At 42.7% G+C, this 22,566-nt stretch overlaps 1 protein-coding gene across 3 annotated transcripts; it reads right to left on the reverse strand.

Moving 5' to 3' along the window:
- Nucleotides 1-8,699: 8,699 nt before the first annotated feature.
- sox14 (SRY-box transcription factor 14) lies at nucleotides 8,700-21,938 on the reverse strand. 3 transcript variants are annotated; one of them, XR_010965387.1, is made up of 4 exons: nucleotides 21,085-21,938; nucleotides 19,134-19,336; nucleotides 10,611-10,782; nucleotides 8,700-8,856 (listed from the first exon to the last, which is right to left on the reverse strand). XR_010965387.1 is itself a non-coding variant. In XM_067994804.1 (1 exon), exon 1 carries the CDS (start codon nucleotides 21,354-21,356, stop codon nucleotides 20,634-20,636), a length of 723 nt encoding a protein of 240 aa, XP_067850905.1. In that variant the 5' UTR covers nucleotides 21,357-21,938; the 3' UTR covers nucleotides 19,675-20,633. The 3 variants fall into 3 exon arrangements, 1 of the variants encoding a protein (XP_067850905.1); XR_010965386.1 differs by lacking the exon at nucleotides 8,700-8,856 and having other exon boundaries at nucleotides 10,561-10,782; XM_067994804.1 differs by lacking the exons at nucleotides 8,700-8,856; nucleotides 10,611-10,782; nucleotides 19,134-19,336 and having other exon boundaries at nucleotides 19,675-21,938.
- Between the last annotated feature and the right edge of the window lie 628 nt (nucleotides 21,939-22,566).

A 22,566-nucleotide genomic window follows, 5' to 3' on the forward strand; every position in this document is an offset into this window, starting at 1 on the left:
TCCATCCTAATATTTAAATCCCTCCAAGGCCTTGCCCCTCCCTATCTCTGTGACTTCCTCCAGCCCTACATCTTCCCCTGGACTCTCCATTGTTCTGACTCTGGACCTCTTATGCAACTCCCCTCCCTTTGCTACACCATTGGCAGCTGTGCCTTTAGCCGTCTAGACCTCATGCTCTGGAATTTTCTCTCTAAACCTCTCTGCCTCTCTAACTTTCTCTCCTCCTTTAAGACTTTCCATAAAACCCACGTCTTTTATGAAGCTTTTGGTTGACCCTCCTAACATCTCCACCTTTGGCTCGGTGTCAATTTTTGTCTGTTTGCCCCTCTGTAAAGCGTCTTGGAATGTTTTTCTAAGTTAAACGTGCTATATAAATGCAAGTCTTTTTTGAATTTAAAGGAGGTAGAGAGAGTGATAGTATCTAACAGAGTAAAGCTGTCTCTGCCTTACTATCACTAGTACTTGACCTGGGAGTGTTTGATGGGACATCATAGGGGGAGCTTTACTCTGTATCTAACCTGTGCTGTACCTGACCCGGGAGTGTCTGATGGGACAGTGTAAAGGAAGCTTTACTCTGTATCTAACCCGTGCTGTACCTGCCCTGGGAGTGTCTGATAGGACAGTGTAGAGGAAGCTTTACTCTGTATCTAACCCCTGCTGTACCTGCCCTGGGAATGTTTGATGGGACAGTGCAGAGGGAGCTTTACTTTGTATCAAACCCGTGCTGTACCTGCCCTGGGAGTGTTTGATGGGACAGTGTAGAGGGAACTTTTCTCTGTATGTAACCCGTGCTCTACCTGCCCTGGGAGTGTTTGATGGGACAGTGTAGAGGGTGTTTTACTGTGCATCCTGTTCCTGGCATTTACTTGATGTTCGCATAAGTCTGAGAAAATAAAATGTGTTCCACTCTCCAGCACTGACATCCAACAACAACGACAACTTACACTAATATAGCCCCTTTAATGTAGTAAAACGTCCCAAGGCGCTTCACAGGAGCGATTATCAAACAAAATTTGACCGAGCCACATAAGGAGGAATTAGGACAGGTGACCAAAAGTTTGATCAAAGAGGTAGGTTTTAAGGAACGTCTTAAAGGAGGAGAGAGAGGTAGAGAGGCAGAGAGGTTTAGGGAGCGAATTCCAGAGTTTAGGGCCAAGGCAGCTGAAGACACGACCGCCAATGGTGGAGCGAAGGAAATCGGGGATGTGCAAGGGGCAAGAATTGGAGGAGCGCAGAGATCTCTGAGGGCTGTAGGGGCTGCAGGAGGTTACAGGGATAGGGAGGGGCGAGGCCATGGAGGGATTAGAAATCAAGGATTAGAATTTTTAAAATCGAGGACCGGGAGTCAATGTGGGTCAGCGAGCACAGAGGTGATGGGAGAACAGGACTTGGTGCGAGTTAGGATACGGGCAGCAGAGTTTTGGATGAGCTCAAGTTTATGGAGGGTGGAAGATGGGACGTCAGCCAGGAGAACATTGGAATAGTCCAGTCTGGAGGTAACAAGGGCATGGCTGAGGGTTTCCTAAGCAGATGAGCTGAGTCCGGGGCGGAGACGGGTGATATTATGGAGGTGGAAGTGGGCGGTCTTGGTGATGGAGAAGATATGTGGTCGGAAGCTCATGTCAGGGTTAAATAATACCCACTTTGTTGAGCACAAGAATGCAGCTCCCACATTTTTTTCTTAATAAGAAGCAGTGATGAAAAATGAATATACTTTAAATTACTTTTCAAAGTTGCCATATAATATTAATTTTTTTTATTCATTCAGGGGATGTGGGCGTCACTGGCGAGGCCAGTATTTATTGCCCATCCCTAATTGCCCTTGAGAAGGTGGTGGTGAGCTGCCTTCTTGAACCGCTGCAGTCTGTCTGGTGAAGGTTCTCCCACGGTGCTGTTAGGTAGGGAATTCCAGGATTTTGAACCAGCGATATATTTCCAAGTCGGGATGGTGTGTGACTTGGAAGGGAACGTGCAGGTGGTGTTGTTCCCATGAGCCTGCTGCTCTTGTCCTTCTAGGTGATAGAGATTGCGGGTTTGGGAGGTGCTGCACACTGTAGCCACTGTGCACCAGTGGTGGAGGGAGAGAATGTGGTGGATGGGGTGCCAATCAAGCGGGCTGCTTTGTCCTGGATTGTGTCGAGATTCTCGAGTGTTGTTGGAGCTGCTCTCATCCAAGCAAGTGGAGAGTATTCCATCACACTCCTGACTTGCGCCTTGTAGATGGTGGAAAGGCTTTGGGGAGTCAGGAGGTGAGTCACTCGCCACAGAATACCTAGCCTCTGACCTGCTCTTGTAGCCACAGTATTTATGTGGCTGGTCCAGTTAAGTTTCTGGTCAATGTTGAGCCCCCAGGATGTTGATGGTGGGGGATTCGGCAATGGTAATGCCGTTGAATGGCAAGGGGAGATGGTTAGACTCTCATTATTTGGTTCAAGGACTGAGGGAACAAATCATTGGGACTCTGCTTCCTGAGCTCTGCCAGTAGCTCTGTGCTGTCCCTGGGCCAGAAACTGTCCATCTGTAATATTTGTGCCGCTGGAAACAGCGAGGCTGACTGGCTTTACAGAGGCTTAGTCCCCTTAGGCTGCCTGTATAAGAACTGATGAGCCTGGTAGGTTCATAGGGTTGCCAACTCTGCTTGGACGTATTCCTGGAGGTTTCATTACATGATCCCCTGCCACCAACCGCCCTGCCTAGTGAAACAGCCTTTTTTTACCCCGCCCCATATTTTTATAACTTGTACAGGCATGATGGGCTGAATGGCCTCCTTCTGTGCTGTATCATTTTATGAATAAATGAAAGTGTTCAAAGAAAATGTAAAAAACACACTATTTTTTTGAATGATTTTTCTCCTGAGTTGCTAGTAACAGAGTCCAGGAGATTAATCTTTAATTCCTGGAGACTCCAGGACAATCCTGGAGGGTTGGCAACACTATTGGTTAACAAGAGGTCAGCTCCAGTCCTAACCGTTAAAAATGAAAAGCAGCAGGTATTTCTCCCCCCCCCCCATATCTATAACTAATTAGACAGATTGTGTGCCTGTGGAACTATACAAAATAATAACAACGCCAAAGTAGATGGTGTTTGTTATGTTTGATTGCTGGATATGAAGGCTCAGCTTTCAGTTTTGCAAATCCTTTTTTCACGGATGACCCGATTAAGGTGGTAATGCAACCCACCGCAAGGAGACAGCAGTGAGTGGCAGCAAGTCAAAGGCCGCAACAGGAGCGAGTGTTGGCACCGGTGGTGTGGGGCTTAATGTGAGGCAACGGATTTTACTTGGGAGCCTCCGAATTCTACACATTTCAATTCTGTTTTTCTTTTTTTGCCTGGGGCACTGCGACTGGCCTCAGTGCCCCAGAGCTGGGGAAGGGAAGAATAAGCTGGAGCTGCCTGCTGCTGATCGTTATCCAGTGAGACATGCTTCAAGTGCACGTGTATGGACATCAGGGTACGGGTTTGCACGCGATGCCGAGCATTGTCGAATAGCCCGTCAACGCTCTCGATGCTGACACACAAAGAATGGCCAGTCAGGCGAGGTTCCCAGCGAGCACCTGAAGAACTGTACCCCAGCGCCTTCAACAACAACAACAACAAATTGCATTTATATAGCGTCTTTAGCATTGTAAAACGTCCCAAGGTGCTTCAGTGGGACGTAATCAGACAAAATGCGACACTGAGCCACATAAATGGAGATTAGGATAGGCGAGGTAGGTTTTAAGGAGCATCTTAAAGGAGCAGAGAGAGGTGGCGAGGCGGAGAGGTTGAGGGAGGGAATTCCAGAGCTTAGGGCCTAGGCAGCTGAAGGCACGGCCGCCAATGGTGGGGCGATGAAAACTGGGGGTGCTCAAGAGACCAGAATTAGAGGAACGCAGAGTTCTCGGAGGGTTGTAGGGCTGGAGGAGGTTAGGGAGGGGCGAGGCCATGGAGGGATTTGAACTCAAGGATGAGAATTTTAAATTTGAGGCGTTTTAAATTTTAAAATTTCAGGAGAGAAGGGGGGAGAAAAATAGCTGAGGAGAACGTAGCACAGAATCCAATGTGCTTTTAAGCTACTTTTTTATATCATATTCCAGCCTTATAATTTACACCTGGCAACTGCTGATTAATAATTGATAGCATGCAAAGAATAATGGGTACCTCGGAGTGATTACAGCCTCCGATTCAGTCTATGGTATGTAGAGTCTTTTAAAATAAATACTTTGAAGTATGTGAGAGTGGTCTCGCCCACCTTTTTCCGGAACACTGCGCTCTTTTTTTACTTCTCATGCCTCGTGACACGATAACATCGACACAGAAAGTGCAACGATTGCGACATAATTGCTGTAATTTTCCCGAGTGACAATCAAGGACCATTTATCAGGAAATAACACAGGCATAGCAGAGGTTAATGGCTATCTGGCAGTGTTATTAGGGCAGCGATCACTCTGGGCCTGCGCTTGCATTGAAAGGTTGCCATCAGCGGCAGCCCACACTTCACCAAGGTGGCACTCATCCTTCTGGGAGCATGGAGGCACTTTTATTTTACTCTTGGCATCTCCGATTGGCGCGATGCTGTTTTCCGGCCAATGTAAACAGCCAGCTCCGCAAGCCGCCATTTTTACTGGATGCTGGCATCTTTTATTTCAGCGACTTTAAGAGTGGAGAGGAGAGAAAGGAAGGGGGAGAAAATAGCTGAGGAGAGTGCTGCACAAAAACCCCAGCAACGTGCGCAGTTTGACTGTAATTCCGCTCAAGTTTATAACCTGGCCACCATTTGTATTGCTTAGTACAACAACAGAAAAAGACCATACACTTTGGATACGCTCTTTTCTCTAGAAAAAAGACGGGGTGGGGGGGTGACCTGATAGAGGTCTTTAAGATTATGAAAGGGTTTGATAGGGTAGACGTAGAGAAGATGTCTCCACTTGCGGGGGAGACCAGACTAGGGGCTATAAGTATAAGATAGTCACTAATAAATCCAATTGGAAATTCAGATGAAACTTCTTTACCCAGAGAGTGGATGGAATGTGGAACTCGCTACGACAAATAGCTGAGGCGACTAGCATAAATGTATTTAAGGGGAAGCTTGATAAACACATGAGGGAGAAAGGAATAGAAGGGTATGTTGATGGGGTTAGATGAAGTGGGGTGAGAGGAGGCTTATGTGGAGCATAAACACCTGCATGGACCTGTTGGGCCGAATGACCTGTTTCTGTGCTGTACATTCAATATAATTCTATGTAATTCTATGATCTGTTGGATAAATTGTACAAGGCACTGAACTAAAGGTGATCAGTGTAGATAAGGAACGGTGTCTGTTATACAATAAACTGAATTCAAAGTTACATTTTTGCATTTTCCTTCTCCCCAAACATCACGGGAAGAAAAGACGCTTCATTTAACAAAGTGTCAGGTGGCTTTTTAATGCTGCTTATTGTGGGCCATTGGGATTAATAGGGAGCAGCCATTGTACTACTTCACTATCACTCAGAGCAGTAATGGAATTATGCTTCACCAAATTAAAAGAGTGAAGAGTGCTTCACTTTTAATTACGTGTAATTATAAATTGTGAGATTCCTAATGAAGTAGCCTGAAGAAAATACCATAAATACTTCAACCTTTTGATCTGAGTTCAATGGAGGAGTGATTCCTGTACAATCCCTTTGGTTTCAGATTCAGTCTCTTTTCACCCAATGTGTTATTCTATCTCCTCCCCGTCCAAATTTCACTTCAATAAAACTTAACAGGAGCTCACAACTGCAAATTTGGTTATCAAAAACCATCAACTGGGGTGAGTTACAGGCTGTGATCTGATCAGAGGGTTCGAAATTCCAGATACCCATCAATGAGTTACAGGCTGGAATCTAATCGAGGGGTTACATTGAGTTACATCGAGTCTACAGCACAGAAACAGGCTATTCGACCCAACTGGTCTATGCCGGTGTTTATGCTCCACGCGAGCCTCCTCCCTCCCTACTTCATCTAACCCGATCAGGATACCCCTCTATTCCTTTCTCCCTCGTGAGCTTATCTCGTTTCCCCTTAAATGCATCTGTGCTATTTGCCTCAACTACTCCTTGTGGTAGCAAGTTCCACATTCTTCTCACTCTTTGGGTAAAGAAGTTTCTCCTGAATTCCCTATTGGATTTATTAGTGACTATCTTATATTGATGGCCTCTAGTTTTGGTCTCCCCCACAAGTGGAAACATTTTCTCCACGCTTTCCTATCAAACCCTATCATTATCTTAAAGACCTCTATCAGGTCACCCCTCAGCCTTCACTTTTCTAGAGAAAAGAGCCGCAGCCTGTTTAGCCTTTCCTGATAAGTATATCCTCTCAGTTCTGATATCATCCTTGGAAATCTTTTTTGAACCTTCTCCAATGTTTCTATATCCTTTATATAATATGGAGACCAGAACTGTGCACAGTACTCCAAGTGTGGTCTAACCAAGGTTCTATACAAGTCTAACATAACTTCTCTGCATTTCAATCTTTCCCTCTAGAAATGAACCCCAGGGCTTGGTTTGCCTTTTTTATGTCCTTATTAAACTGCATCACTACTTTTAGTGATTTGTGTACCTGAACCCCCAGATCCCTTAGCTCCTCTACCCCAGTTAGACTCTTATTATCCACCTTATTGCTATAGACATCAAAAGAAGCGTCCAGGACCTGCGCCTGAATGGGTTTTAGCCCTTTGCATACGCAAATAAGGGGTCTAAAGCTTGTTTGATGCCCCCTTCACCAAATCGGTTTGCCCTGAATTCAACTAGCAGGCCATGTGGAAGAAAACTAGCTCTACTTGCGGCCTAACCAACAGATCCTTAAAGGGACCACTGCAGGCCGCCACCAAAAATACTTACCTGAATGCGGAGCAGGGAGGTACAATTTATGTTCAGTTTTTTTTTTTCAAATTTGAAGAAGAACTAGAGGACAAATTTCAAAAGCTTTATTTAGGTAAAGTTTATATTGAAAGTGTTTTTCATACATAGAGGTTGTGTGTGAGAGAGAGAGAAAAAATTATAAGAGTGCACTGACTGCACCTGTTGCCACATTTGTTTTATGTTCTATAAACTTCACAAAGCATATAAGGCTGTGAGAGAGATTCTCTCCTTAAACTGTTTCATTCATTTTTAAAAAATAAGTTAAATTTTGAAGCAAACAGAAAGCATCTAATTATCTCACCTGTGTTTTGATGACACCTGTGAGACATAGAGAGAGCAAGGCAGATTGACAGTGTCTTCTTCCTAATTTTATTTCTTTTTCTAAAAAAAAGTAAGTTGAATTTTGAAAGCAAACAATGCCTCTTTGAGGGAAACAAATAGGAAGGAAGGAATGAGGGAGGGCAGGAGGAAAGAGGCCTCTCTTGCCCTGGACTCCCCTCCTTCCCTCCCGCGAGACCCTCCTGAAAACCCTGCCCACCATTTACCTACTTGTCGGTGAGCCTTCTCTTAGTGTCTGTTGGTGGCCTCCAGCCGCCCGAACTTCCTCTACTGCCCACCAGTTGCCACGCTCTGCCCATTTCGGGCAGGCTGCTGGCTGGCAGCATGCAGATGAAGCCCAGGAATAAAAATACCCTAGACCTCAAACTCAGGCCATCCGAAATCCACTCGTGGTTAAAATCAACCCCCATATTCACCAACTTACCATGTGCAACATCACGGGAGATTCATTTGAACAGAGAACAATGGACACCACGAGTGAGATATAATCTAATTGAGGGGTTTGATGTTTTATATGTAGAATAATGTACACTCGGGACTGAGTGAGTGGAGTTTAATAAAGGGGTTCAGGTTGTTTATATGTAATAACGGATACCTGGGAGTGAGTTGCAGGCTGCAATCTAATCAAAGGGTTTGGATGATAGATGAATAGAATAATGGATATCGGGTAGGGAGTTAGCATGTAATAATATTGTACCATGCGACTCAAACCAAAGATATTGTCCCATGTGGCTAAGACTCCAAGTTTTTTTGTTCCATATGAGTCCGCATCCAGTAATAGTGAACCTTGTACTCAAATAACAGGTTCTTGTACCATGTGATTCACACTAATGATATTGTACCATGTGACTTACACTAATAATATTGTTCCATGTGACTCACACGTCAGTGATAGTCTACAGTGCAACTCACATTGTAATGATATTATGAAAATGCAACTCACATTGTAACAATTTGAACCATGTGACTTACACTGTAACGATTTGAACCATGTGACTTACACTGTAACGATTTGAACCATGTGACTTACACTGTAACGATTTGAACCATGTGACTCACACTGTAACGATTTTAACCATGTGACTCACACTGTAACGATTTGAACCATGTGACTCACACTGTAACGATTTGAAACATGTGACTTACACTGTAACAATTTGAACCATGCAATTCAGATGGCAGTAATATTTTGTACTTTAATTTGACTGCTTGATACAGGGGATTTAATTTACTGTGTGATAAAGTCAGTGCAAGCATTGGATACACACTCAGTCTTTTCCCTGTACAGTTGCTGACTGACCTGCTATGTATTTCCTGCATTATCTGTTTTTATTAGCATATTAAACATCCTTTTCTTCCACGGGAACAAAAACTACATATGCATGTTAATCACTAGATCCTGATCTCCTCTATACCTTGTGAATATGTGCTATTGCAGACCCGTTCTTATGAAGTCTGAGGTCTCCAGTTATTTTTGGATAGCCCATACCTCCCAAAAACCAATGTGGCATTCTGTCTTTCTCCTCAAAGAATTGGGAGATTTCTTGATTCCCTCAAGTTGAGCGTATATCATGAGCACTCCACAAAAAACGAGCATGAACTTGAAGAATTTTTTGCTCGTAATCTCAAACCATTGCGGGAGCAGCGACCCTGTCTGTTGATAAAAAGAAAAGAAAGAACTTACATTTATACAGCGCCTTTCATCATCTCAAGACATCCCAAAGCGCTTTACAACCAATGAAGTTGCTTTGAAATGTAGCCACTGTTGTAATGAAGGAAACACAGCAGCCAATTTGCAAACAGCAAGGACCCACAAACAGCAATAAGATAATGACCAGATAAAAAAGGTTTTTAGGTGTTGGTTGAGGGATAAATATTGGCCAGGACACTGGGGAGAAATCCCCTGCTCTTCTTCAAATAGTGCTGTGGGATCTTTCACATTGACCTGAGAGGGCAGACGGGGCCTCGGTTTAACATCTCATCCAAAAGATGACACCTCCAACAGTGCAGTTACTCCCTCAGTACTATACTGTCAGCCCAAATTTTGTATTCAAGTCTCTAGAATGGAACTTGAACCAGGGACGTTCTCACTCAGAGGCAAGAGTGCTACCACTGAGCCACAGCTAACACACATTAGGTGTGCGACACGAATGTGATCAATGCTCGGGGAAAGCCTCACGACTGGAAAACATTGGGTCTGCAACTCCAGCTGGTGCTGCATTGCGCAGCTGAACTTAAATGGTACGAGACTCTATGCCAAAAAATTCTCCAAGTTCATGCTCATTTTCTGCAAAGTGCTCTTAGCACAGGCATATCCAAGGGAATCAAAGGTTCCCAACAGTTTGAGGAGACGGACAGAATAAGACATTGGCTTTTGAGAGGTATGAGTTACCCATAAATAACTGTTGGCACTTCTATGGTCCCCCATACTTCAAAGAACGGGTCTGCAGTAGCACACATTCCATGGAATAATTAACTCAGTGTGGGAGGGATCGCAGACTCATTTCTTTGATGGAATTTTATCCTTTGATTGCACTACTGTGTAATTATTATTCTATATATATATATATTCTTGCTTTTAATCCTTCTTCCTGTGGCTATCATGATGTGCATTACCTTTTTAGAGCAATGTGGAGCTGATAGACCAGAGTTACACTGTCAACTATGCAGTCAAGGAATACTAGTGTGTGCATGGGGAGAGCTCCACTGACCTGCAGTTAGCTGTCTGCCAACATTAAAAGATTAAGAACAGGAACTATTCCAATGGCTATGATTCAGACAATGTCAAGCTGTAACAGTAAGCATAAAATAGGAGGCCATTTGATTCATCTACTTCCCCTTCCATAGGAACTCATGGTCCCACAGCTATCTGACCCCTTGATTACATTACAGTCCCCAGTCCCTACTGTCCACTAGAAAAGGACAGATTACAACTCGAGCAAATGAGGAGCAAGATTCAATGATGTTTAAGATTAGATTTAACAAACTAGCAACCAAGCCCATAGCCATAATGATTGGTTTCCTTAGAGAATGTAAAGGTGATATTGTATTGTGAGGCTTTATTTTGGTGGGGCCACTTTGGTGGTACGCACTAGGAGTCTGCTGGACGTCCTGAAGTATTCAGCACCACAGCACGGAGACAGCATCTCTTAATAGATGCCTTAAACATAGCACAGTGCTCAAGTTCAATAATGGAAATATGGTGGAGCATCCTTTATCTGCCATTATAATGGCGACTGTTCTGGTAAGTAATGGAAGTTAGAGGGTTGTTGGGAGTCACCAAACTTTGGTCTTACGCACCTAGGCATCAAGGAATGAAATCAACAACAATAACAACAACTTGCATTTATATAGCATCTTTAACGTAGTAAAACATCCCAAGTCGCTTAAGTCAAGTACAATACCTACAGCACAAGACAAGGAGGTTGGTCTTAGGGGCTGTGCACTGAGGTGACATCTCACGCAAGGCTTTGTCCCACAACACCTCTGATTGATAACTGTGTGAAGACAGACAGTCGGTAGTTGGATAACACAAGTTCAACTGAACTTTTCTTTCTGAACAATTCCCTCACACTCGATGCTGTGGAAAGTAAACAGATTGTGTGAGTTAATGGACACATTAAGGCCTAGCAGATGTTTGAACTATCAGGAAAGACTGAACAGCCTCTTTTTTCTAGAAAAGAGAAGGCTGAGGGGTGACCTAATAGAGGTCTTTAAAAATTATGAAGGGGTTTGATAGGGTAGACGTAGAGAAGATCTTTCCACTTGTGGGGGGAGACCAAAACTAGGTACCATAAATATGATAGTGACTAATAAATCCAATAAGAAATTCAGGAGAAACTTCTTTACCCAGAGAGTGGTTAGAATGTGGAACTCCCTACCACAAGGAGTAGTTGGGGTGAATAGCAGAGATGCATTTAAGGGGAAGCTAGATAAGTACATGAGGGAGAAAGGAATAGAAGGTTATGCTGATAGGATTAGATGTAGTAGGGTTGGAGGAGGCTAAATATCGGTATAGACTAGCTGGGCCGAAAGGCCTATTTCTGTGCAGTAATTTCTATGTAATCCAATGAAATCTCTGGAGGTCAAAGAGGGAAAAATATATTATTTGAACCCGAGTTGTTGACTTGTGCCGTCATGCTGTACAGGCTCCTGGTGAATATTGAATGAGACTGATAGCTTTTCCAGCCATAAGGACCACATCTAAGACTCTGTTCAGTTCTTGGAAATAAGAAACATAGGTACAATTTAAAATTCTACTGCCTTTATTTTTTTTATCCAATTTTTCCCCAGTTTTCTCTCCTCTTACACTGGGATATGATTCTGTGGATTCCAGCCACCCTCAGGTACCTTCCCAAGTGACCATTCTTAATGTGTGCGCCTAGACAATGAGTGTTGGCAGGCTATTCAACTGCAGGAGCCTCAGACCCAAACCCAATCTGTCCTTATTTTCTGAGCAAGAGTGACTGGATAGTGATCAGGAGAGAGAACCCTGGCTGATATTTCTCCTTCCTCAGCCCAGGCTCACTTAACCCGGTTGTAGTGCCCCTGCTGACACCCATGTCTGCATTCAACAACTAGGCCAGGATTCAAGCCTGGGACTATCCTGGTCAGTATGGCTGGAATGAATGCACTTAACAGCTGAGCCATTCGATTCGATTCTTTTTGAAACATTTTTCTTTAAATAAGTGTAGATAATGTCATAGGTTGAGAGGGGAATTAGAGCTTAAAGTGGTTTTAAAAAATCCAGTGCTCAAAGTAATGGAGCCAACCTCATCTCCTCTATACTGTCCACGGAGGTCAGCCACTTCTCAAGGACACTGGCCTAGATATTGGATCGCACCTGAAGTGGTGCATGATCCCAATGCTGTGCACGCCTCCCACCATATTGGACCTTTAGGCTCTGCATTTCTATCCCTATCTCTGTAACCTCTTCCAGCCCAAAAACCCTCCCAGATCTCTGTGCTCCTCCAATTCTCGCCTCTTGCACATCCCTGATTTTCATCGCTGCACCATTGGCGGCCGTGCCTTCAGCTGCCTAGTTCCTAAGCTCTGGAATTCCCTCCCTAAACCTCTCCGCCTCTCTACCTCTCTCTCCTCCTTTAAGACGCTGCTTAAAACATAACTCTTTGACCAAGCTTTTGGTCACCTGTCCTAATAGGTGGCTTGGTGTCAAATTGGCTTGGTAATCGCCCTTGTGAAGCGCCTTTGGACGTTTTTACTACGTTAACGGCGCTATATAAATGCAAAAGGGGCACAGTCCGATCCAATTTCTAGCTACTGCCTCTCCTTTCCCCTCCCTTCACTGTTCAAACGAATGAAACAGTCGAATAAAACCAGTAGGAATAGCCAAGAGAAGATGATAGTTCCTTCCCACAATTTGATTTGTTTTTTTTTTAAAGAGACTATGTGATCTGTGCTTGAATCACACACGGAGAAGATGTAAACGGGACTGTTTACTGTGCTCGGTCACACCTGCTCTGAGGTGCATCCTGTTCAGCGAGTTGAAGAACCTCTTTTTTATGAGCGCAACATTTTCACACACACACCTCGGAAATAATATAAAGTTAAACATTCCCTTTTGAAGAGATAAAAAGACGCTCTTTGATTCCGGGGTTAGGATCATGCAAATTCCCCCTTTGAATCTCAGCAGTGAAATCGCAGAATCAGCCAGCGACACAAAGAATGTTCTAATCTACCTTATTTTTTTTACCATTTCCAAATGTAAGCAGGAATCAGGTATAAAAGGAGCTGGCTGGAGGGGGGGTGGGATTGATGGATGGCTGGACAGATGAATATAAATGAACAGGCATGATTAGAGGGGGGAAATATTTTCTCTCCTTTTATTCGGTAGATCAGTGGGTTTTGTTATGTGTAATTCCCTTATATCAGGACAGACAGGGAATAAACCTTCATGTAAATCATTTCACCAACTGGAACCCTATTAAAACTAGAGTTTTATTCTCTCTCCTTCTGACTGCAACGCGAGATTCCCATTTCCTTATCAGTTCATTCACCCTTTACATTTTTGAAATTAGAAAATCCCCCCCCCCGCCCCAGAATTCAGGACCTGATCTGAAAGGGGGGAGAACAGCCCCGCTCTCTCTTTTTTAAAATACGAACCAGATCCAATTACAGATAGTGCCCGGGAAAAAAAAAATAACGTACGATTGATGTCTGCTTGATATTAAGGTATTAAGAGGCAGAAAAGCCCGAGTGAAACAATGATTGATCAAAAATCAGAACGTTGTATAGCCCCGCTCACACACAACCTGGTTAATTCACAGTCTTTAAATTGGTGTCATGTGTTCGGAGCATCAACACAGCATTAAAAAAAATCATTAGTTAAAGACAGGAGAAATTTCACCCTGGATTCTAACCCTGTACAATGCATCACATAGACCGAGCTGCCTTGTTCATGCACTATGTGTATGGTGTTACTGATAGCTGGGGGTAATGCTTGCTGTCCCCCTATAATTCTGGGTCTCGTGTTAAACATTCTCTGAATCTCAGTAGAATTTGTTACATAAATAATTACAGTCCAGGTTTAGCATTTCATGGAATGAGACAAAACCCGAAGACTTTAATCTCAGATATCCCATTAAACGCGCGGTTTTAAAATGTGAAGCATATTTCCCTTGTGAACTACAATTATAAAATTGTCCAACATTCCATACACAGCAGAATTTAAATCCTTTTATTATTAATATGTGCGATCTTTTTTAACCGTTTTCTGATCTTTGCTATAAAATTACATCCAGGGATAGAGACCTACATCTGAAAATTAGAACGGGCTTTTTATTTGTTTATTTCTAATTTATTTTTTTTCGGGATGGGGGGGCGAGAGGAGGAGATTGTCGAGTGGCTGAGAAATCTCACCGGGCTCCAGTCCATGTTCCTGTAGTTTCTTTTTTGACTTTTATCACTAAATTAAGCATATAAATTACATTAAAGCACCCGACTGTCGTATTAAATTAAATAAAATAAAGGCCAATTATCCGCTCCTTTTATGTGACGCGAGGCTGCAGCCCAGTTTGAAAGGAGTCAGAGAGAGATAAGGAAGATTGAATTGAACATATGATCCACTGACTTTTTTGTTCCGTAAAAATAAAAACGCCTGAGACGCCGTTAAAGGAAGATCTATAGGCTCACTGCGATTCGACTGTGCAATTCCCCTTGTGATATAGCAGACCTCTTTCGATATGCAAGAGGCAGTTTTATTAATGAACATCGTCTATATTCCGCAATTTAAAATAAACATAAAATATGTGGCGACGGCTTCTTCAAGGGGGGGGGGGTGTTCAGACGGTCTGTGTGGTGCCTGATATTGTGTGACCCCCCCATCCCCATCACCCCTTGCTAAATCTATATGGATTGTATATACACAGCTACACACACAGGTATAGAATCCAGATGCTACATGGTTAACCCTTTGAAAACTGCAAGATTTTGTTTTATTTTCATTCCTGGGAATGTTTTCCAAAATAATATCCCGACCCCCCTCCCAAAAAAAAAAATTATCTTGAGAATTAAAAAGCAACATGAAAGCAATATGTCGAACGGATATGACCTTTCACCAAATCCCACCCCCCAATTCTGAAAATGCAATGCAGAAAATTATGTTTTTCTTTGCGATACCTTTTAACTGGGCTGAACTAAACTTCAAAGTGTCCGAATATTACACACACTTCGATACCCATCCTGCTACATAAAACTCTGATTGCAAGTACATAGCAGAAGTCTACTGCCTATCCCTCTGTGTGCCGCGACCGTGTGTCTGTTATTGTACAGTAGATCGGAATACAGAAGGTCAGAAATCAATGTAGGTTCGCAAATGAAATATATTTATATGGTCAGTGAAACTGCTATTGATATCTAAACTACACAAGGATATTTCAGAGTATGAGCCTGCTATTCATGATGGCGTTAGTCGTGCACAGAAACACTCATTGTGTAGATAGTATAAATTTAGCCAGCAACATCATTTACATAGGAATAATATTATAGTCCATGTGTTACTGCACAAATATAAATGTCATCTTTAATACATTTTTTTGCAAAGAAAGGGAAATATTCTGTAAAGGGGAGGACAGAGCAATATTATTCTAATATCATTCTAATATTCCAGAGATGAATTTGCATGCTTTAAGATTAACACCAAAAAAACTCCATATTCAGCTCCATCGAGTATCACCATAAATTACAGGACCCAGATAAGGACTGGAGAATGTAATAAGGCACGAGATGCTGTTTTTATATTGAATTGCACCTTGGGCGATAGTGCAGAATACAGAGGGAAAAAAAACTTCTCCGAGCATATGTTCTTGGCAGATAAGTAAACAATCTGGATGTGAAATGAAAATTTTAATTAGGGAAGTAATACCATTACACCTCAGTGTGCTAATCCTATACCCACCACCGTGACACTATACAACCCCATAAGCAGAGAGAGAGAAAATCAGCCTCACACCACGTTTCCCCACAAACCAATTGTTTTCATATTTTACTTCTTTTGAATTAATGTCGTGTTACACCGTCTGTAATTATTAATTCTGTGACTCCCTCTTATTAAACGTTGCACCCGTCAATATGTTTCATGTTATCCTTTAACTGGCTCATTTGATATGCTTATGGTATTCGCTCAGACTCACTCTTACTTGTAATTATACCAAGGTATTTGCATTTGAGAGGCTTGTTTAACGTTTGTTTTCTCTGACTGATCTTCGTTTTTTTAACTTTGATATTCTAATAATCATCCCTGACCCAGGTAAGCCTCTTGCAAGAGATGATTTGATCACCTAAGTCATTAACAACAGACATTCGCTCGGTTTTAACAGATTATTCATCATTAATGCGAGTCGAAAAGAAGCGAGAACCACAGTTTTTAAAAAAAATAAAACGAATGAAGTAAAATCTGCAAAACAAAAGGGAGAGAGGGGAGGTAATTGGGGCAAGTGAAGAGAGGACAGTAACAAGATGGGAAAGAAAACAAAACACGATGGACAAATAAACAGGGGACGCATACTGGAATTCTCATGTGTTTCGGCGGGATTCTTGAAATCCGTGAGCATTTGTTTAAGAAAATGCCAAGTGTGCATTGAATGTGCGGGTAAATAAGTGTTTTAGTAGAGTTAAAATGACAACTTCAGGCAACCTGTACTAACCGTAGTGGGAGTTAGTAATATCACCAGCTGAGCATCGACTGAACGTACTCAGTCTCCCTGTCTGCCCCAAATCTCGCCACTCCGGCCGGTACTTTGTTTTCCGTCCCATCACTTTTGTTCAGCCAGGTAGCAGTGAGGTGACTCGCAAGCAAGGCAAACATCACGGCACGACTCAAAGTTTTTATGTATTCATTTTTAAATGTACATTATTTGTGATTGAGATTTACAACAATCTTTTCTTCAGGCATGAGGTCTCAATTTTAAAAAAACTTTCAGCAGACTTAGCATCAAAATTAGAATTAGAAAAGTTACATTTGATTAGACAAAACTCCCTGTTTCAGCGTTAGTCATTTCAATATGTTCAAACTTTTTGTTACTTAATTCAGAAAGTGTGTGAAAGTGCACCGAATTCGAACTTTTCCAGATATCTCTCTGAATCTATCATTCTGAGATCTGTTTTTCCACGAGTTTCAGATGTTTTGTCTATCTGATAGTATTACAGTGTGTTATTTCCTGGTTCTTCCTTTTTTTCTGAAATCCCCAAACTAGTTTCTCGTTGCCTATCCCCCCCCCCCCCTGTAGCTGGAATCAGACTCCTAATCCGGTTTGATTTACCGTGGCCCGTCACTTAACAGTATTCCCATTGAGTTGCGTGTCCCGGGTGTTTAGATCCGGTCAGGCAGCCTTTGAGTGAATGCAAGTGGGACCGGACGAGGTGATGCACCTATGCATTTTAGGGTTAGATTAAGTAGAGAGGGAGGAGGCTCGTGTGGAGCATAAACACCAGAATAGACCTGTTGGGCCGAATGGCCTGTTTCAGTGGTGTCAATTCTATGTAATTTTAACGTTTGCTTCATTAAATGCAAAGGTCGCATTCTGCAAAGGTATGCGGGTGTCCTATTTAATGGCGTGTCGCCTTTAATTCATTTACAGCGTTCTTTCCTTGTAATATATTGCTTCTTTTTTTTCTTCGGTTCTTTCTCGATTGCCTCCGCAATCCGTTTCCCGCCTTGGCTAGTTATAATGGTCACTTTCCCTTGGTCCCACATTGCCAGAGTACTTCCCCAAACTAGAAACAAACCCGCGGAGTGACGGCGAATGGGTTCTGAAGAATCGTATTATTGTAACCCGAGACCCCGCGCTAAGTGTTTGGAATTACGAGCGCCAAGGTGTGCTGGTTGTACCTGTCAGTCTAATGATTTTATTTTCGATTTTTTTTAACAAAAAGGAGGTTTCTGGATGAACTGGTTTGACAGGAGCTATTCCCCTCCGGGGTTCCTGGACTCGGCAAGTGACATCAGACTTTAGACATTAGTTCATTCAGGTGTCAAGACGATTAGCAAAGCAGATTTGTTTTGTTAAAAAAAGGGGACTGCTTGTTAAAGTGTGAATGAACCGGTCTGATAGGATTAATCGGGGAGTTAAATAATCTGTTAAAGGCGGCCTCTGTTTGCTGCAAGTGATTATGAATTCGTGCAATTCATTCCAGCATCTTCAGTTTCGGTATGGACTTGTTTGGGGTCGGTTTTCACACTGTAACTGGACCATGTTTTGTAATATTTTAATTGGGTGCGAAATGACCCTTGGTGGTCTACGGGATTTTGGCATTTCAAACAATACTAACACTGCGCATTTATAACCTCCAACTCAGACCTGTGCCTCTTCGCCTGGGTACTGGGCACCTGGAGGCCAATAGCAAGAAGAATTGGGGGAGGATCAGAAGACTTTGAATATCTTTGAACACTGGCCTTGTCGTGTTTGCTTATATATATAAACACGGTGTTATTATACCTTTACTAAAATTACCAGATTACAATAACACCTTTTCCATTATGCTGTTAATCTGGGCAGATTAAGCGCGGACACTGAGCAATATGTGATATCCAATTCTCTGACAGTAACTGTCAATCGGTTTTAAACCACAGGATGAAGCCATAAAAAACTCCTATTCCCCTGCCTTTTTTCCGTTTTGTATTACAGTGTACTAAACTTCATTCTTAGAAAAAAACCCACAGCCTCCACCTTTCACTGTTCAAACCTGATACTCAGACCTCTTATTTCTGACACTTATTGTGTTACTAATTTGTCTGTTATGAAGTGGTTTTTGTCATGTTAAAATAGGGTTCAGTTCCTTTTTTTGTACAGTACTGTTTTGTAGATATTCCCAATCGTCTGGTGTTGTGCATCCCATTCAGAGCTCGTGTATTTTGATTGTGCCGTTTGCACTATTTCCTCCTGACACACTCGCCACATGAACACTTTGAGGGACTGAGGCATAATACAAACATACACTCCTATTGATATTCGCTGCAACCAGATGGGTGGTTGCAACTCCTTATTGAAAAGGCTCAGCAGCAAACAGAGACGAGTCCCACCACTAATAGTTTGTCTTTGTAAAGGCGACTCATTATGCTTTTGCACAATATGACACTGCTCTATTTAAATACTTTTATCTAACCTTCATCCCATATTGCGGGTGAGTGAGTGCAATGGCAGCTTGAGATATGACAGAGAAAAATGTGACAGAGTAAGTAAAACTATCCAAAGTTAGGAATGTGGAAAAATAAGGGCGGGCGAATATGTTTTGTCAGAACTGAAGCGAGATAAAGATTTAGAAAGTCGATGCAACACATCAAATTACAACTAAGGCTTCAGCAAGAAAATATCATTAAAAAGTATGAATACTATTAACTATTCGATGCAGACTGATGTCCTTTTGATCTCAAATCACTGGGTGTGTTTTAAATTAGGTTAAAGAGTCCATTACCTGAAACCTTTAACTAATATGTCCCAAGACCCGCGCCTTAACCTGGCCTGGAATCTTCACATAAGCAAGCGGTCTGGGTGACTATGATCCCGGGCATCCACACCTCCGAACAGCTGCCCTGCTTCACATTTTCAGGGGGTGGGGAGCATAGTCCGGCCTTTTGCTTTCCTTCTCCATAGTAAGATTCGCGTTAAGGTGTCTTCCTTACCGAACAAGAAAATTCATCGTTAAGTAAATACAAAAACAAACCAGTCTGGATGGCACTGTTTGTGAGAAAGTCAAGTTTGTCTTCTATTAACTTCAAGATCTACATATCACTCAGTTGGTTAAGAAAAATGTTTATAATCTATCCATCAAAGTTAAAAGTTGCACTCGATGCATTTCGTACATATTCTAATCCCATTGACACTCCTCTCAGGCACCTATGAGATTATACCGTGAAATATTTATTGTGGGTTCAAACGCGGGTCGATTCTAGTTTCCAACAAACATACTATATTCTGCATATATTATTGTTTTTTTTTGTAGACAGCTTGTCTTTATTTAAAACATTGCCTTTGTTCAACAATTGAACAGAGTACGAGGTAAAATCCTTCTGGATACAACTTGCTTTCGAGACATACTTTTTTAAAAACATATTTAAATTGTCATTTTTTAAAAAATAACCAACGTTGTTGACTTCACGTCTGAAGTTCGGTCTGAAATAAAAACCGTGACCATTTCCACTGGACGACCAGAAATAAAAAGTGAGGGTTATCTTTACTATAACGCAGACATTCCATTCTTACTCTGTCCGTCTTCGTTAACATAATAAACAATCCCCCACTTATCCTTAATTTTAAAAGTTATCTCTCAATTCCTATCGAAATTGTCAAATTGTCTAGTTATTACTGTTTGGTTGGCAACGTTTTAATACAAGTCTCGTTTTTGATGTGCAAAGGAAATGTGAGGACTTGAAAGAATTCAGTTCCAAAACAAAAAGACCACGTGGTATTATAGACCAATATACATGATAATAAATAAAACCGAAACTGCTTTTTTTTAAGTGGCAGCTTTTCAAACAGAACATCTACAATTTTACAGTCGGTCATCCGCTGTCAGTAGCACATCCAAGACTCGTGTTACAGACAGTCATGATTCAGAATCCGTCTCAAAGTTCCCTTCTTTTAGAGTCTGACGCCAGACTAGAACAAAGTTTCGATTTTTGGAGTCTTTACTGTACATGCAATGTAAAATTTGAGATCAGAGGCAGTCCTTTTATTAATTTTTTTCTCTTTTTTTTGATGTGGCTTACATTGCAGTTGCTTTTGCCGGAGTCCAAGAGAGGTTTATCCCAGAGTTCTGTTCCTTTGTTTTGATCCATTACTATTCCGGCGGAATCTCTCCAAGCCTCAGCGTTTGGGTCATTTCAGATGTCAGTCTTTTTGTTGTTGTTGTTTGTGTTGTTCATGCAATGTAGAATTTCAAGTTCACAAGATAAGTCTTTTTTTTGTTGTGGACTTACATGGCGGCTGCGTGCGCCGAAGCGTAAGGGTCTATCCCACCTTTGGTCATCCCCGGGAAAAGTATGTAAGCAACTGGGGGTTGTAAACTCGAGGCGGACCAGGCGGTACAGTTACAGGGGACCACGTAGCCAGGGTTGGTGGGCGATGGGTGGGTGTGCGTGTGCTGGCTCGGGCAACCCAAACTCCCGAATGCCCCGCTTTGGTATCCCAGGGTGGACGCGTAGGGCAAGGTGGTGGCGGCCAAGGTGTGGGGCACCTCGGTCATCTTCTGGATGGCGCTGGAGCCGAATTGGCTGGAGTCGAGCAAGGAGTAAGGCGCCGACGTCGGGGGTAGGAAAGCCCTAGCTTTCTCCGATGCGCTGAGGAGGGAGTCGGCGGCAGACATAGAGAGTCCTGCAGCCTTCAAGTGATCAGTGTCCCCAAGGTAAGGTAAAGGAAAGACATACCTGTCCTTCTTCAGGAGGTTCTTGGGCTTGCGCCGGGGTCGGTACTTGTAGTCTGGGTGTTCTTTCATGTGCTGCGCTCTTAGCCTCTTGGCTTCGTCGATGTACGGTCTTTTCTCAGCCTCTGAGAGTAACTTCCATTCAGCCCCCAGTCTCTTACTGATCTCGGAGTTGTGCATTTTGGGATTGTCTTGGGCCATCTTCCTCCTCTGCCCCCTCGACCAGACCATGAAAGCGTTCATCGGTCTCTTGATGTGGTCTGCGGGCTTGGACATTCTGGCGTAAAGAGGCGAGGAGAAACGATTGGCTTTGGAAATGACCAACCCCCACCCCCCGAGTCAAACAGCTCACCTGTCGCTAAAACAAACAAAAAAAAAAATCTTCCTTAACAAATCATTGCAGCCCGCAATGGAAAAGCAGGTTCCCTCTGTAGCAGGAGACGCTCCTTGTTAGCAAAGAAAAGCCTGAATCAACTCGTCAGGAGATTGCAAAGATCTGAGTTCTTCAGTTAAGTCGCTCCGATGATCGGTTTAGTGGGGTGCTTTTTATTATATATTTCTCTCTCTTTCTCTCACGCTTGCTTTCTCTCTCTCTCTCGCTCTTCCCCCCACCCCTCCCCCCTTGGAGGTGTCCAGCCAGCGAGAGCACCTGGACGGGAAATGAAGAGCGACCCGCGTGATTCGCAGCCAAAGAGCGGCGAAGTTCAAAGCTGCCTTCGGGTTTGTGAAGTGCGCCCTGAGTCCGCACGCAAAGTGACATAATCACTAGGCGTTCACCAAACTCCCTGGGCGTCCAATCAAGAGAGAGAGAGGGAATAATACCCATAGGAGAAAGAGAAAAGAAAGAAAAGATGGGAACTATTGTCCAAAAAAAAAATAGAGGACGATTAACGAGAGAATAATTCACCCCTTCATTACAAGCGCGCACACACACACACACACACCTCGGAGTTTGAGATGATAATGTAGGCAGTCGTTTGTTTTATTATTACAGTTCCTGGAAATGTGAGAAGCATTTGAAAAAAATAAGTATGCGTGACTGACTTTTTTTTTTGGAATGAGTCAGCGAGCGATGAGGAAAGTGAAGGGACTTTATGGACAAACAAAGCTTTTAGTCCTCCCGCCCTTGAATGGTGTTATATAAACTGCACCTCATAGTGTGTAAATCACAGCCTCATTCCATCATGTAATCGGTCTTCTTATACTCGTCCTTCCCAATCGTTGACTCAAAGGCTTTTAAATATGACAAATCGCTTATTACAGTCGTTATTTTGCCAATAAAGATCGCTAAAATAACAACCGTTGCTATTTTAATGCATGGCCCTGTTTTAACAATTATTTCATGATCCTGTATTTTTTGCGCTAGCTAATGTCATTTCGACAATAACCCATTCGTAAGTGAATCAGGGTGTTTGTTAGTCGCATATTTTTTTTAATGGTTAAAACAGCAAATGCTTAAAAAGTCACCAGTTTAAGATTAAAACAA

Source organism: Heptranchias perlo, chromosome 13 (genome assembly GCF_035084215.1).
Source record: "Heptranchias perlo isolate sHepPer1 chromosome 13, sHepPer1.hap1, whole genome shotgun sequence".
Taxonomy (NCBI): Eukaryota; Metazoa; Chordata; class Chondrichthyes; order Hexanchiformes; family Hexanchidae; genus Heptranchias; species Heptranchias perlo.